Genomic DNA, 12588 nt, shown 5'->3' with positions numbered 1-12588 from the left:
AATACTATCACCGTTAAAAGCAAGTATCCAATACAAGTTATTGATGAATTGTTGGATGAATTGGCAGGCTCCAGTTGGTTTCCCGAGTTAGATCTCAGAGCTGGTTATCACCAAATCAGGCTGGCTCCTGGAGAAGAGCATAAAACTGCTTTTCAAACTCACATTGGCCATTTTGAGTTCCTGGTTCTGTCATTTGGTTTAACTGGAGGACCTAACACTTTTCTGTTTGCTATGAATGACACCTTGTCTCCTTGTCTCAGAAAATATGCAGTGGTCTTCTTTGATGATATCCTGGTTTTCAGTGCTTCCTATGCACAACACATACAACATCTGGCAGAAGTGCTACAACTGTTACTCAAACATCAGTGGTTGGTCAAGCTGTCCAAATGTGCATTTTCCCAAACTCAAATTGGTTACCTGGGGCATATAATAAGTGGTCAAGGAGTTGCTACTGATCCCTCTAAGAATTCTGCTATAAAGGAGTGGCCAGTGCCTGTCTTTGCTAAGGAAGTTAGAGGATTTTTGGGTCTTGCCGGGTATTACAGGAAGTTCATTTCTCACTATGGCATGTTGAGCAAGCCCTTAACAAACCTTCTAAAGAAGGGAGTTCCTTTCACCAGACAGATAATGAGCAACAAGCCTTTGTGCTCCTTAAACATGCATTAGTTTCAGCCCCTGTTCTTTCTCTTCCAGATTTTTCCAAGACATTTGTAGTAGAAACTGATGCCTGTGATGTGGGTATGGAGTAGTACTCATGCAAGATGGACACCCCCTTGCTTATGTCAGAAAAGCCCTTGGGCCTAGAAACCAAACTTTATCAGTCTATGAAAAGGAGTACTTGGCAATCCTCTTGGTAGTTGAGCATTGGCGCCAGTACTTGCAGCTTTCTGAATTTATCATTAAAACTGACCAGCACAGTCTAGCTTGTTTATCTGAACAAAGACTGCACACTAGATGGCAGCAGAAAGCACTGACTAAGCTGCTAGGGTTGCAATACATCATTGTATATAAGAAGGGTGTTGAAAATAGTGCAGCTAATTCACTGTCCAGAAGGTCATCTACTGCCAGTGACACATTGCCAGAGTTCCATCACATTTCCTCCGCTCAGCCTGCTTGGCTTGATGATATAATTCAGAGTTACACTAATGACCCCTTGCTTCGGAATTGCTGCAACGTCTATCAGTGTCCCCTGTTTCTGATGATAAGTTTTCTCTCAAAACTGGTGTACTGCAGCAAGGGAAATGTGTTTGGATTGGATATTGATCCCGAAACATCAATATCCCGGTACTGTGCACTGTGATGGGTATTGTCGTGTGATAGACAATACCCATCACAGTGCACAGTACCGACACTGCAATATGGCACTGCCTCAAGTCTTCTCTCCAGCTAGTTCTACAGTCTACAAGATGTGAACTCGGAGATGGCACAAAAATTTCATTCTGGTTTGATCTTTGGATGGAAGGTGGCCGGCTCATCCACTCTTTTCCGACCCTTTTCACCTTCTCCACATCAAAGCTTTGCACTATCGCCTCCCAGTACTCCAATGGTCACTGGATGATGCAACTACACCCCAATCTCTCCCACACGACGCTGCAAGAGCTGGAGGCACTCAACGGCCTGCTAAGCAATATCTCACTGAATGCTGATAGATCAGACACCAAACGGCCAGTGGCTTTTGACAACAAGATATCAACGACATACTTTTATAAGCTGCTCACCTTCAGAGGGATGGACTGCCCATCGGCTCCCTTCGTCTGGGACAGAATCATACCCAAACGACACCGCGTCTTCCTTTGGATAGCCCTCAGAGACAGGCACAATGCGAGAGACAACATGCCGAGGAAGCAATGGACAAGGGTTGTCAAACACAATGGATGTGATCTATGCCCAGCAGCTGAGACCATGCATCATATCCTACTCAGATGCAAGCTTGCCCAAGTCGTGTGGGCCAAAGCCGACCTTCTGGAACCTGCAACCTCCACCGCAACTGCAAAAGACCTCCTGGCTTCTGTAGTGGCGCGGGAGGCATATGGCGCGCTTTGGAACATCTTCTTCGCAGCATGCACAGTGGCACTTTGGCATGCTAGGAATGCACAAGTCTTCCATAACAACCTCTGGACGGGCAGGAAGGTTCTTAACGAGATTGCGGAACTTTTCATGCTCTGGTGACTGCGAGTCACTAGCAGAGAATGCAAAGGAACTTCTAACTACTTGGGCTGATGTAATGACGCAAGTCTAGTTGCGCAGAAATCCCCCCCCCCCACCCCACACACACCCCTTTTTTTTCCTTCTTCTCTTCTTCCTGTTTCCCTTCAGGCTTGGCGATGGCCTACTGCACACTCAGGGCAGCGCTTACATCGCCTTCATGTAAAATGACCTTGGTCATTCGGGCTCCGGCCGTTTTGAATGCATAAGGTAAAACAAGATCTACCTTTTCTTTTAAAAAAACATCAATATCCCTCCAAACAAAATATGTTTAGCGATCTACAAGGTTTTACATTCTACAGTTTGAGCCAACATTCTCTAAACCCGCACCCTTTTCTGGAATATGCATATAGCCAACATTGTTTAAACCAGCACATGAACGTAAAGAAACACAGGTGCCCATCAAATCAAATATTCCATGGACGATGCATGTCAAATACTTCCTCCGTTCCTAAATATAAGTCTTTGTAGAGATTTCTCTATGAACTACATACGAATGTATATAGATGCATTTTAAGTGTGGATTCATTCATTTTGCTCCGTATGTAGTCCACCTAGTGAAATCTCTATAAAGACTTACATTTAGGAACGGAGGAAGTATATGTGTCATGTTCTGCTCCGCAGATGCGTCAAGAAACATAGAACTCCATTTTGCGTCAAAGTCGAATGTATATCATGCTATCTTCTACATGCCATTAACACACAACGTAATGATCCTCCTCTACCACAACAATAAGTTATAAACCAAAATTTGAATTTGGTCAATTTTAGGGTGGTTAGGTAGCTGGACTATCGCAATAACTGCTCCCAGGTCAAACTAATGTGCTCAGTTTCGGACTAATATGGGGGTTAATATTATTCCAAGGATTTTCCTGTCTGGTTCTTATCCAATACGCCAAATCAAGCCGTTGGCGCATGGAATGAAAGTTCAGTAGAGCATTGGATTTAACATGACGAGGAAGGATAGTATGCATATAGTAGTTTCGTATTTCAACTGTCCAAGCTTCTTTCAAAAACTGTTTGAGCAGCTGTAAAAGCTTATCATGATAAGTCCCTGTTTGGATTCTCGTTTTCCATCTGAATACCCTTGTAAAATATACAGGTCTCCGCCGGTCGTTTTGGTTTCGAGCTGAAAATAGCTCTAGACCGGTAAGTTACACCCGGAAGTTAAATACACCTGTATCGAATTACAACCATACCAAGCGCGGCCTAATAGTCATGAACAGTACAGCTTAATCAATGAGCAATTGCCATTATAATAACCTACGCACTTCCTGAGAGCTTGGTGGCCTCATCTTGCAAGAGCTTCCAAGCGGCATCCACATGTTGCTCCTCTGTCAGCGGTGCTCCAACCGCAAATCTCAAGACAAATTTGCCAGCAAGAACCTGTTGAAATAGGAACCATAAAGGAAATCAGTGGATTATGCTTCATGAATAGATATCCAGATCATCGACAGATCTGCTAATAACCAACCGTATGTGAGATGAAGATCTTCCCACTTGAGTTAGCGGCATCCATTAGGTCATAGTTAAGTTGACGACCACCCTCATACTCAGAAGTTGGGGGCAGAAGGCGGAAACAAACAAGGGAAAAAAGTCTCGGAGTCACAACCTGAATTAATGAAGTAAATAAGAAATTTGTAAAATAAAGATTTCCAACTGAAGAATAAACTATAATGTGCCTTTAAACTACAGCGAGAGAGTTTAATAATCTCATTAAATATATATTAATTGGTTCATTTCTTCTTTTACCTCAAATCTTGAGTCAGATAGTACAAGTTGTTCAAAATGTTCAGCCAATTGTATGTGCTTTCTGATATAACTCTGCAGATTTTCCACGCCATAAAGCCTCAAGACCATCCATAGCTTGAGTGATCTAAAAGAAAGGTTCCACTTGGTAAGAGAAATCAATTTAATTGTCATAGAAGGAACTACCACATATAACCTCAACAATAGTGCGACGACTCATACTGTCATAGTGACTGCATTTAGAAAGTCAGAGGTCAACTATATTGATATATGGTGCTGAACAACATTAATTGTAAGATTCCTCTTTCTGTAATAGCCATATTGGTTCATGTTCTTTTGATAATATAGCCATATTTGACTGCTTGGTGAACAAGTTGGGTTCTTAATCATTTGAATGCATCCATGTCACGCTAGTTATGAATTTCTTGAATTATTTGTCACCAAAATAAATGGCTTGGTCAGGGAAAAGATCATGTATGGCAACTCAATCCAATGACGTCAATACCATGGGTACCAATGAGAAAGTAATTGGATAAGCTGTCTAATTATTTCAATTCCATTTGCATAGATTAGAGTAAGAGGTATCGGAGGTCCTGAAAGTATTTGAGTTCTGTCAGTTGGGTCCCGTAAGTATGAGAATGCATATCTAGGTCCTAAATGTGGATAAGTAGTTCATCGCAGGTCCTACCCAGCTATGACTTGCCTACGTGGTGTTAAAATTAATCCGAGGTACGCATTCGATCTACTGAGCAATCACACGAGGCACGACACCGAGATTTGTTAACAAGGTTCACCAAGCTTGGCTACACCCCAGGGGCTGACTATGTGCGCTCCACCCCATGATACCAATGACGCATCCCAGACACCAGGGAACCGGCACATGTCGGCGGCTCTCCCTGCGTCCATATGCTATGATGTTGGCACTAGCAAAAGAGCTCGTGCGTTGCAACGGGAGAAAAAAAATACCACATGCCCCTAACCCAATAACCATGACTCAAGACCCCAATAGGTCCAGGTCCTTTATTTGACCATGGTATCCCATATGTGTTGCCATTTATCCTCCCCACCCTCGCCGACGGTGTCCTCCGTGCTCACACAACCACAACACGTTTGAATGTGGTCAATCCTAAGGCGTCGCTCTCTCTCAGCATAAGATGAGAAATCTGTTTTCTTATTCCCCCCGTGAAGTTTTGACGTGGCGTGCATGCGTGATTATTGATGGTTTCTTTCGTCTCCAATTTGGTTTTGTTGAGGTGTTCATTTGCAATCCAGATTGGCGCCGGTATGAAAAAAGACAGATCATGCGCTATTGATTAAGGTTGCACCCTAAAAAGCAAAAATGGTTAACAGGTAACATAACATCATATTTAGATTCTACATATTTTTCTAATCAAAGTTCATATATAACATGTTAAAATTGGAGTTAGGGTTTAAAAGATATGAATATTTTTTAAAAGCATTTGTTGTAGATGGACTGCAGGTTGATTAACCCAAATATCAAGGGATTTTCACTTTAATTCTTGTCACCTAAAGGTGGACTGTTGGTTAATTACTAGAGAAGGCAGGGGTTTTGTAAAAATAAAAAAGGACCCTAATAAGTGCCACACGTCAGGTACAAGCACATGTCAACTCTCAATGTTTTTTATGACAAGTTTAATGACGCGAGGATGGCAACTTTAATTGCCAAGCATGGCAACTTTCGTGCTTCAGTTTCTTTTTGACAGAAACTTGTCGTGTCACTGGAATTTTCCATCCTTGCCATGACTGGAATTGTCATAAAAAACGTCAGGGCCGGAGTGCCACGCACCTGACATGTGACACTTATCATTTATGAAAAAAAGGGGAATTTGAGGATTTGCCCCATGTTTCCTTGCACTTTGAGGATTTGCCCTCGTTTTCATTGTAACTTACGATTTGCCACACCTTTGCCTGCAGTTTGATGAATTGCCCCTGACGAGGGGAGCCCACTATAAGATGTCTAAAATACCCCTGCAATTGAGATGACCTTAGCCCAGCCCCTGAGAGGACAGCGTGACGGGTGCCCGGCTGCCGGCGTTTGTGCTCGCAGCGGCCACAACGACTGGCTTGACCTGCAGCCGTCGATGTTGAGGCTTTGTGGCGGACGGCGCGGCGGGTGCCAGTGTTGGCGACCGCGGTCGGCAGACGGTGCTGCGCGCGGCAGCCGCAGCGCCCGAGATCAACCTTCAGCCAAGCGATCACAGTCGGCGAGGCGGCCCTGCGCGTGGCGGCCATAGCGGCCGGGCTCGACCTACAACAACTTGTCTGGCTGGCGTACTTGTTGAGGCGCCGAGCAGGCCCTCATCTATCAATGCGTTGGACGACGCCGCACGAGGCTGACGGTGGCCACGCACACAACCACGGCGAGCAGCATGGCCGACATGGGGTACGTGCCAGACGTCGCCGCGAGGAGCGGTGCCACGACTACAAGAAACCGCGGCGCGCATGAGTAGAAGGAGGCCGCGCGACATGGCGTTCGTGACACAGCCCCTGAGCGCCGCTCTGCGATTGCTCACTAATGGCGACTTGGACATCGTGTCCGCGCCACGGTGACCGCGGCTGTGGAGATGCACGCGTGGCTGTTGGAACTCGTGAAGGACAATGGGGTGCGCGCTGTCATGGGAGACTAACGCAGGGAGGTGAGATACCTTGCGAGGAGAGCTCACGGCTCTACAATTACAAGTGATGCGCCATGCCCGAGCATCTCGCCCATGGACGAATGCCGGAGTTGCCCCTCGAGCACATGCCGTTGTAGAGGATGGAGGTGGTGGTGATGAGAAGAGCAGAAGCATCTGCTCGTGGGCAGCAGAGCATGTGGAGAGAGGAGCGGCAACTTCAACGACGGCACCGGAGCATAAAGAGAGGAAAGCAGCACAACAGTACGAGGAGTGGGCTGCCGGATGAACTTTGAGTTGGTTTTGGAGAGAGGGTATATTGGTCATCCGTTTTGTAGTGTAATCTCAAACCAGGCATAAAGGGCAAATCATCAAGTTTTTGAGAAAGTAGTGGCAAATCCTAAGTTACAACAAAATCGAGGGCAAATCCTCAAAGTGCAAGGAAAGATGGGGCAAATCCTCAAATTGCCCAAAAAAACCGTCTTCCTGTCACTTAAGGGTGGACCGTGGGTTGATTCCCTGAAAATTCAGGAGATTTTCTGCAAAATGCGCAACGGACAGGCAGAAACAATCCCCTCTTTATTACTAGGTATAGATAGATTACATTGTGTGTCTACCCCTACATTATATAGTAGGTCTATGATACAAGTGTCCTACAAGGACATGACTCCATACTCTGACTACACACCCTACGACTCAGAGTCCAACCGTTGTAAAAAATATTCGATACTCCAACAAACTCTACCTTCGCGAATATTCTCGCCACCTTGATTTCGTGTATGTATCAATCTTCAATGTACATTGGACTAGAGCTTATCCCATGAGCACCGCTACTACTCCCAGACTCCACGTGACTGCAACTATAGTCTCTTCTTTTCTTGACCACAGTCAACACTCGAGAGAAATTAAGTTCCTCTTCACTCCAGTTTTCGCTCCCAACTTTTAGAGTATCCACTCAACGCCATCACACACTAATTGCAGATCTGCATAAAAGTGGACACCTAAAATACTGAACCACATATAAGACTCAACATCCTCGCAGTCGTCTCACCTTCTTTTCTGGATAGTCTTTTACATACCCAAACTATAGCAATCCGCCTCCTTCTGTACTTGTCATCCGCACTTTGTCATGTGCACTGAACACCACGGAATATACGGCCATATGCTCTTCAAGCTTTTGACATTTCATAATTTCCACCACTTTCTTGGATTCTCCATGGTCAACTCGCATCCATCTCCTGGTACCGATAGACTCAGTCACCAACTTGAATTTGGTAAGGCCAATGCTGCTTCAACACCCTCTGCACACTTTGTCTGACTACCAATGCCTTGGCATGTCGTCATGTCCCGCGCTTGCCGCACGCCTCGCCACTATCACCGCGTGGAGCCTCTGCTGTCTCGGTCGAAGTCTCCCAAGTAGCTAGCCCACACCACCTCAACCCCCACTGCAGAGAACCACCGATCATCACCGACCGATGCCGAGGTTCACGCATCCTTTAGACTGGACCACTATGCTCCAGCCCGAATAATATGTCACTCGCTTCTCACTGAAATAGGCTTTGACTCTCCGTCTATTTACGTCGTATCCCCTCCTCAGCGCCGACTGAAGTCTTCCCTCAGACTCCAGCTCCACCTTCAACATGACGCCATGGTGAATGACCAGTCCACCCTTGCATCACCGTCAACTCCAAGCTCTGATGTTTGAACCAACCCCTCACACTCGCCATGTCGAAGCACACAAGTCCTCGGGCCGGCGCTCTTTTTCCACGCCCAGAAGTCGGCCACAATCAACATCATGCTCCTATGTCATTGTCGCCGATATCACCACCGTTTTCTATTCCAACCGACATCCTGTTAATCCGCCAGACTATTCAGGCCATCCGCCTTATGTGTTTGACCACAGCCGAACTTGTGCCACTGCAACCATGCTTCACCCCACATCGTGTCAGCCAACATATTCATGCATCGCTCGATGCCCCTACAGAACATGATCCTCATGATATGGTTCTCCGCGCGCCTCGGTAGCCTGTCCACCTGTTTCAAGCTCTCTCAGCAAATTGACCCAGAAAAAAAAACTTTCATGCAAGTTGCACAATATTATTTTATTGTTTCTATTTGTTGTTGTAGCTTCTCCATTTTCTATTTGTTGTTGTAGCTTCTCCATGCACCTTGTAGCAGAAAAAGACCAAAGTTGATCCAGCCAAACTGCTCCTGCACACACACATGGCCCTAGCTAAGCCCGGGCATAAAAACCAAAGACCGGACCTGTAAAGACAGAGACCGAACCCATAAAGACCGGTCGGATCGGTCTTCATCTCTCGATGACTGAATAAACCAGGTAGACCGAATTAACACAACTCTCTGGATATTTATGGCACAATTAGCACAATCCCTTGCCTGCTCTGGATGTTTATGGCACAATTCTGGTTACATACACCTACTATATACACATGTTTTTTTTTGAGGGAACTACGGCGGGCAAAAGCCAGCCTGAACTCATTTATTAATTTTAAAGTTTAAAAGAGAATATATACAGAGGGAGGGGCAAAGGAAAAGAGGGAAACATCAAATAAAAACTACTATGCTACATCTAGCCGGGACAACATGATTCCCCAGTCGATCAGAATTTGTTTGCGATTCTCCTTTCCACATCGATGAGCCCAAAGAAAGAGGTCTTGCGATGCCCGCCGAAGAACGCAGCCCAAAGACTCATCTTCTTGCTTGAAAACTTTAGCGTTCCTTCTATTCCACAGGCTCCAGAGGATGGACATAGTAACCGTATTGCGAAAGTTGCAAGCAGGTGAACGCCCTTGCAGGTCTTGGATGGAAGAACAATCTGAAGGGTTGATGTTTAGCGAGTCCACAGTCATCCAAGCTTGAGCGGCAACATGGCAGTGAATTAGCATGTGGGAAGTAGACTCCGTTTCCGAACAGAAAGGGCAGGTATCGGAATCCGTTAGGTCCCTCCGGAAGCGACGCTCGTTGGTAAACAGTCTTCCTCGATGCGCCAGCCAGATAAATAACCTACACCGATTAGTCGCATAGTTCTTCCTCCAGATGAATTCAGAGAACTGATCATCCGGCCGAGATGAGAAAGCAGCTCCATACGCAGAAGCAACAGAAAGAGGCTTATCGTTGATCCTGCATAAACGGTTATCCGGTACCTGCGGCACCAAGTTAACTGTGGCTAAAACAGTACGCAGGCAAAGAAGCTCGTTAGTAGCAGCGATGGTCAGACGTGGTTGTAACGAAAGACGAAGATCCTCCGCCGAAAGAACAAACGCAACAGATACATTAGGTTTTGTAACATGGGAGAAAAGACTTGGGAAGCGAGCAGCCAAGGTATCGTTGCCGATCCATAGATCCAACCAAAACGCGGTTGAGACACCGTTACCGATCTTGACGTGGGTAATAGAGCGGAAGAAAGGGAGACCAGACAGGAGGTCCTTCCAAACAATTGTGTGTAGTCTATGAGTGTCACCAATGTAGTGCCCGCCTTCCCAACCATACGTGGAGGCAAGCCAAGAGTCCCAAGAGCCAAGACCGGGATGGTGTATTTTACTGAGGGATTTTAGAAGCAGGCAAATATTACGAGTATGAAGGCATCTAAAGCCCAGGCCGCCCTTCTTAGTGGGGGCACAGACGTCTGCCCAAGCAACTTTGCATTGACCCCCATTCACGTGGTCATCGCCAGCCCAAAAGAAAGCACGGCACCGCTTGTCAATCTCCTGAATAGAACCAACAGGAAGCAGCATAACGCTCATAGCATAGGTGGGAAGAGCTCGAATTACAGAGTTGACAAGAACTGCCCTACCGGCCGCAGAGAGGTGTCCTCGCCAACCAGCTAACCATTTGTCAACCTTAGCAATTAACGGGTGGAAATCTATTAGACGAAGTTTGTGGGTAGACAAAGGGAGACCAAGATAGTTCTGCGGGAAAGTAGCGACCGAGCAACCCAACATACTTGCCATGCGAGCGGCCACAGAAGGGTCAACATGGATTGGGGCAAAAGTGCTTTTAGCAAAATTGATGTGGAGACCCGTGGCGAGGGAGAAATTGAGCAGGATAGATTTTAGGGAGGCAAGGTTATCTTCGTCTGCCTTTATGATAATTAGAGTGTCATCCGCGTATTGAAGGACAGGACTGTTAGAGTTATAATATAAGTCATGTACCCCTTTGTATTTATCCCGTTGTATAAGGGGTTTCCTGCATATGTTCCACACCTGTACATGTATATATATCGGCCTATGGCCTCATGGGAATACAAGTTGCATATTTTCCTAACATGGTATTAGAGCTAGGTCAATTTTTTGCACGCTGCAACTCGTGCTGATTGATCCGCCTCGCGACGCCATTATCCTCTGTGGCCGCCGCTCTGTTTCCCCGTCGCCGCTGCCTCTCCTCCCGATTGAGCGCCGTGTGGATCGCTCGACCCGACTAGGCCGCTGCCTCTCCTCCCAATCGAGCGCCGTGTGGATCGCCCGACCCGACTGGGCCGCTGCCTCTCCTCCCGATCGAGTTGACGCCGTGCTCCCCGATCCCGTCGTCACTTGCCGCCGTCGTCGCCGCCGTGTGGATCGCCAGGCTGGGCTGCTGTCCCTCTCCCCCCGATCGTGTCCAGGCAGTGCTCCCCGATCCCGTCGTCCCCGCACCGGATCCCGCCCCCAGCTGCCCTTCTCGCTGGGTTTCGCCGGCTTCCCGTGCCGGATCCCGCTCCCAGCCGCCGTCCTCGTCCGGCTTCTGCTGATTTCGGATCTCTGCTAAAAAAATGTCTGCTGCATCGGGCTATGTTGCTGTCCCTCGCTGTCCGGTGATCTTCGATGGTACTAACTACACAGAGTTCGCTGGCTTCATGCGCATTCACATGCGTGGCATTCGTCTCTGGGGTGTTCTTTCTGGCGAGGTCTGCTGTCCGCCACGTCCGGTCCCTCCGGTGGCCCCTACTCCGCCGACTCCACTGGTTCTTCCTACGGACGCTAATCAGGCCGCCAAGGATGCGGCTAAGCTTGCTGATGAGACTGCTGATCGTGCTTATGATGAGAGGGTTTTGGCTTATGAGGAGGCTCTTCAGACGTATCATGGTGCTTTGTCTGTTTACACCCAGTGGCTTGATGATGATGCTCGTGCTGCAGCTGTTCTCATTGCTAGTGTTCTGCCTCAGTTTGCTTCTGAGTTTCTGGGTCTTCCTACTGTCTTTCAGATGTGGACCTGTCTTCGTCAGCGCTATGAGCCCTCTGGTGATGCCTTATACCTTTCTGTGGTTCGTCAGGAGCATGCTCTTCAGCAGGGTGACTCTACTGTTGATGACTTTTATGCACAGAGTTCTGCTATCTGGCGCCAGCTTGATTCTCTCCGCAGTGCTGGTTGTCGTACTTGCCCCTGCTGCCAGGCTGTCCAGGCCAATTTGGAGTTTCATCGCGTCTACGAGTTCCTGTCTCGGCTCCGTAAGGAGTTTGAGCCCCGGCGTGCTCAGTTGTTTGCTCGTGGCCGTATTTCTCTCATGGAGGCGCTTTCAGAGATTCGTGCTGAGGAGACTCGCTTACGTGGTGCTGGTTTGCTGGAGGTTCCCTCTGTGCTCGCTACTCGGGCTTCTTCCACTCCACCTGCTGCACCGACCCATTCTCGCTCGAGTGCTCCGCCGCTCTTGCCCACTCCTTCTGGAGGCTCAGGTCGCCCCCGTCCACATTGTGACTACTGCAACAATGATGGTCATATTGAGTCCCAGTGCTACACAAAGCGGAAACACCTGCGCAAGGCGCGATCATCATCCTCAGGGACTTCGTCATCTCCCTCGACAGCTTCAGCCATTGCTTTGACTGAGCAGGATATTCTGAGACTTAAGCGTCTGCTCGCGGCTTCAGGTTCTTCCTCGACGGGTACTGCTGGTTCTGTGACTGATGCTTCCCGCACTGAGCAACCGCCCTCTACACAGTCAGGTACATCCCCATGGGTTCTGGACTCTGGAGCTTCTTTTCATATGTCTTCTCATTCTTCCGCTTTG

At 47.6% G+C, this 12588-nt stretch overlaps 1 protein-coding gene across 4 annotated transcripts in view; it reads right to left on the bottom strand.

Moving 5' to 3' along the window:
* Positions 1 to 3156: 3156 nt before the first annotated feature.
* Positions 3157 to 12588, bottom strand: part of LOC123120269 (tryptophan decarboxylase 2) — a 33305-nt gene continuing 23873 nt past the window's right edge. Inside the window, exons 11-13 of one of the 4 annotated variants that reach the window (XM_044540238.1) lie at positions 3958 to 4081; positions 3680 to 3817; positions 3157 to 3591 (exon numbers count right to left, since the gene is read on the bottom strand). In XM_044540238.1, coding sequence (XP_044396173.1) covers positions 3469 to 3591; positions 3680 to 3817; positions 3958 to 4081 — 385 coding nt within the window. In that variant the 3' untranslated portion in view covers positions 3157 to 3468. Of the gene's footprint in view, positions 3592 to 3679; positions 3818 to 3957; positions 4082 to 7147; positions 8622 to 8710; positions 9775 to 12588 lie in introns of those variants that run through there. The other 3 variants (XM_044540240.1, XM_044540239.1, XM_044540241.1) reach the window with 3 other exon arrangements.

Source organism: Triticum aestivum, chromosome 5D (genome assembly GCF_018294505.1).
Source record: "Triticum aestivum cultivar Chinese Spring chromosome 5D, IWGSC CS RefSeq v2.1, whole genome shotgun sequence".
Lineage (NCBI taxonomy): Eukaryota > Viridiplantae > Streptophyta > Magnoliopsida > Poales > Poaceae > Triticum > Triticum aestivum.
Note: the sequence above shows the minus strand (reverse complement) of the source record. Positions and strands in the feature narration are given on the sequence as shown.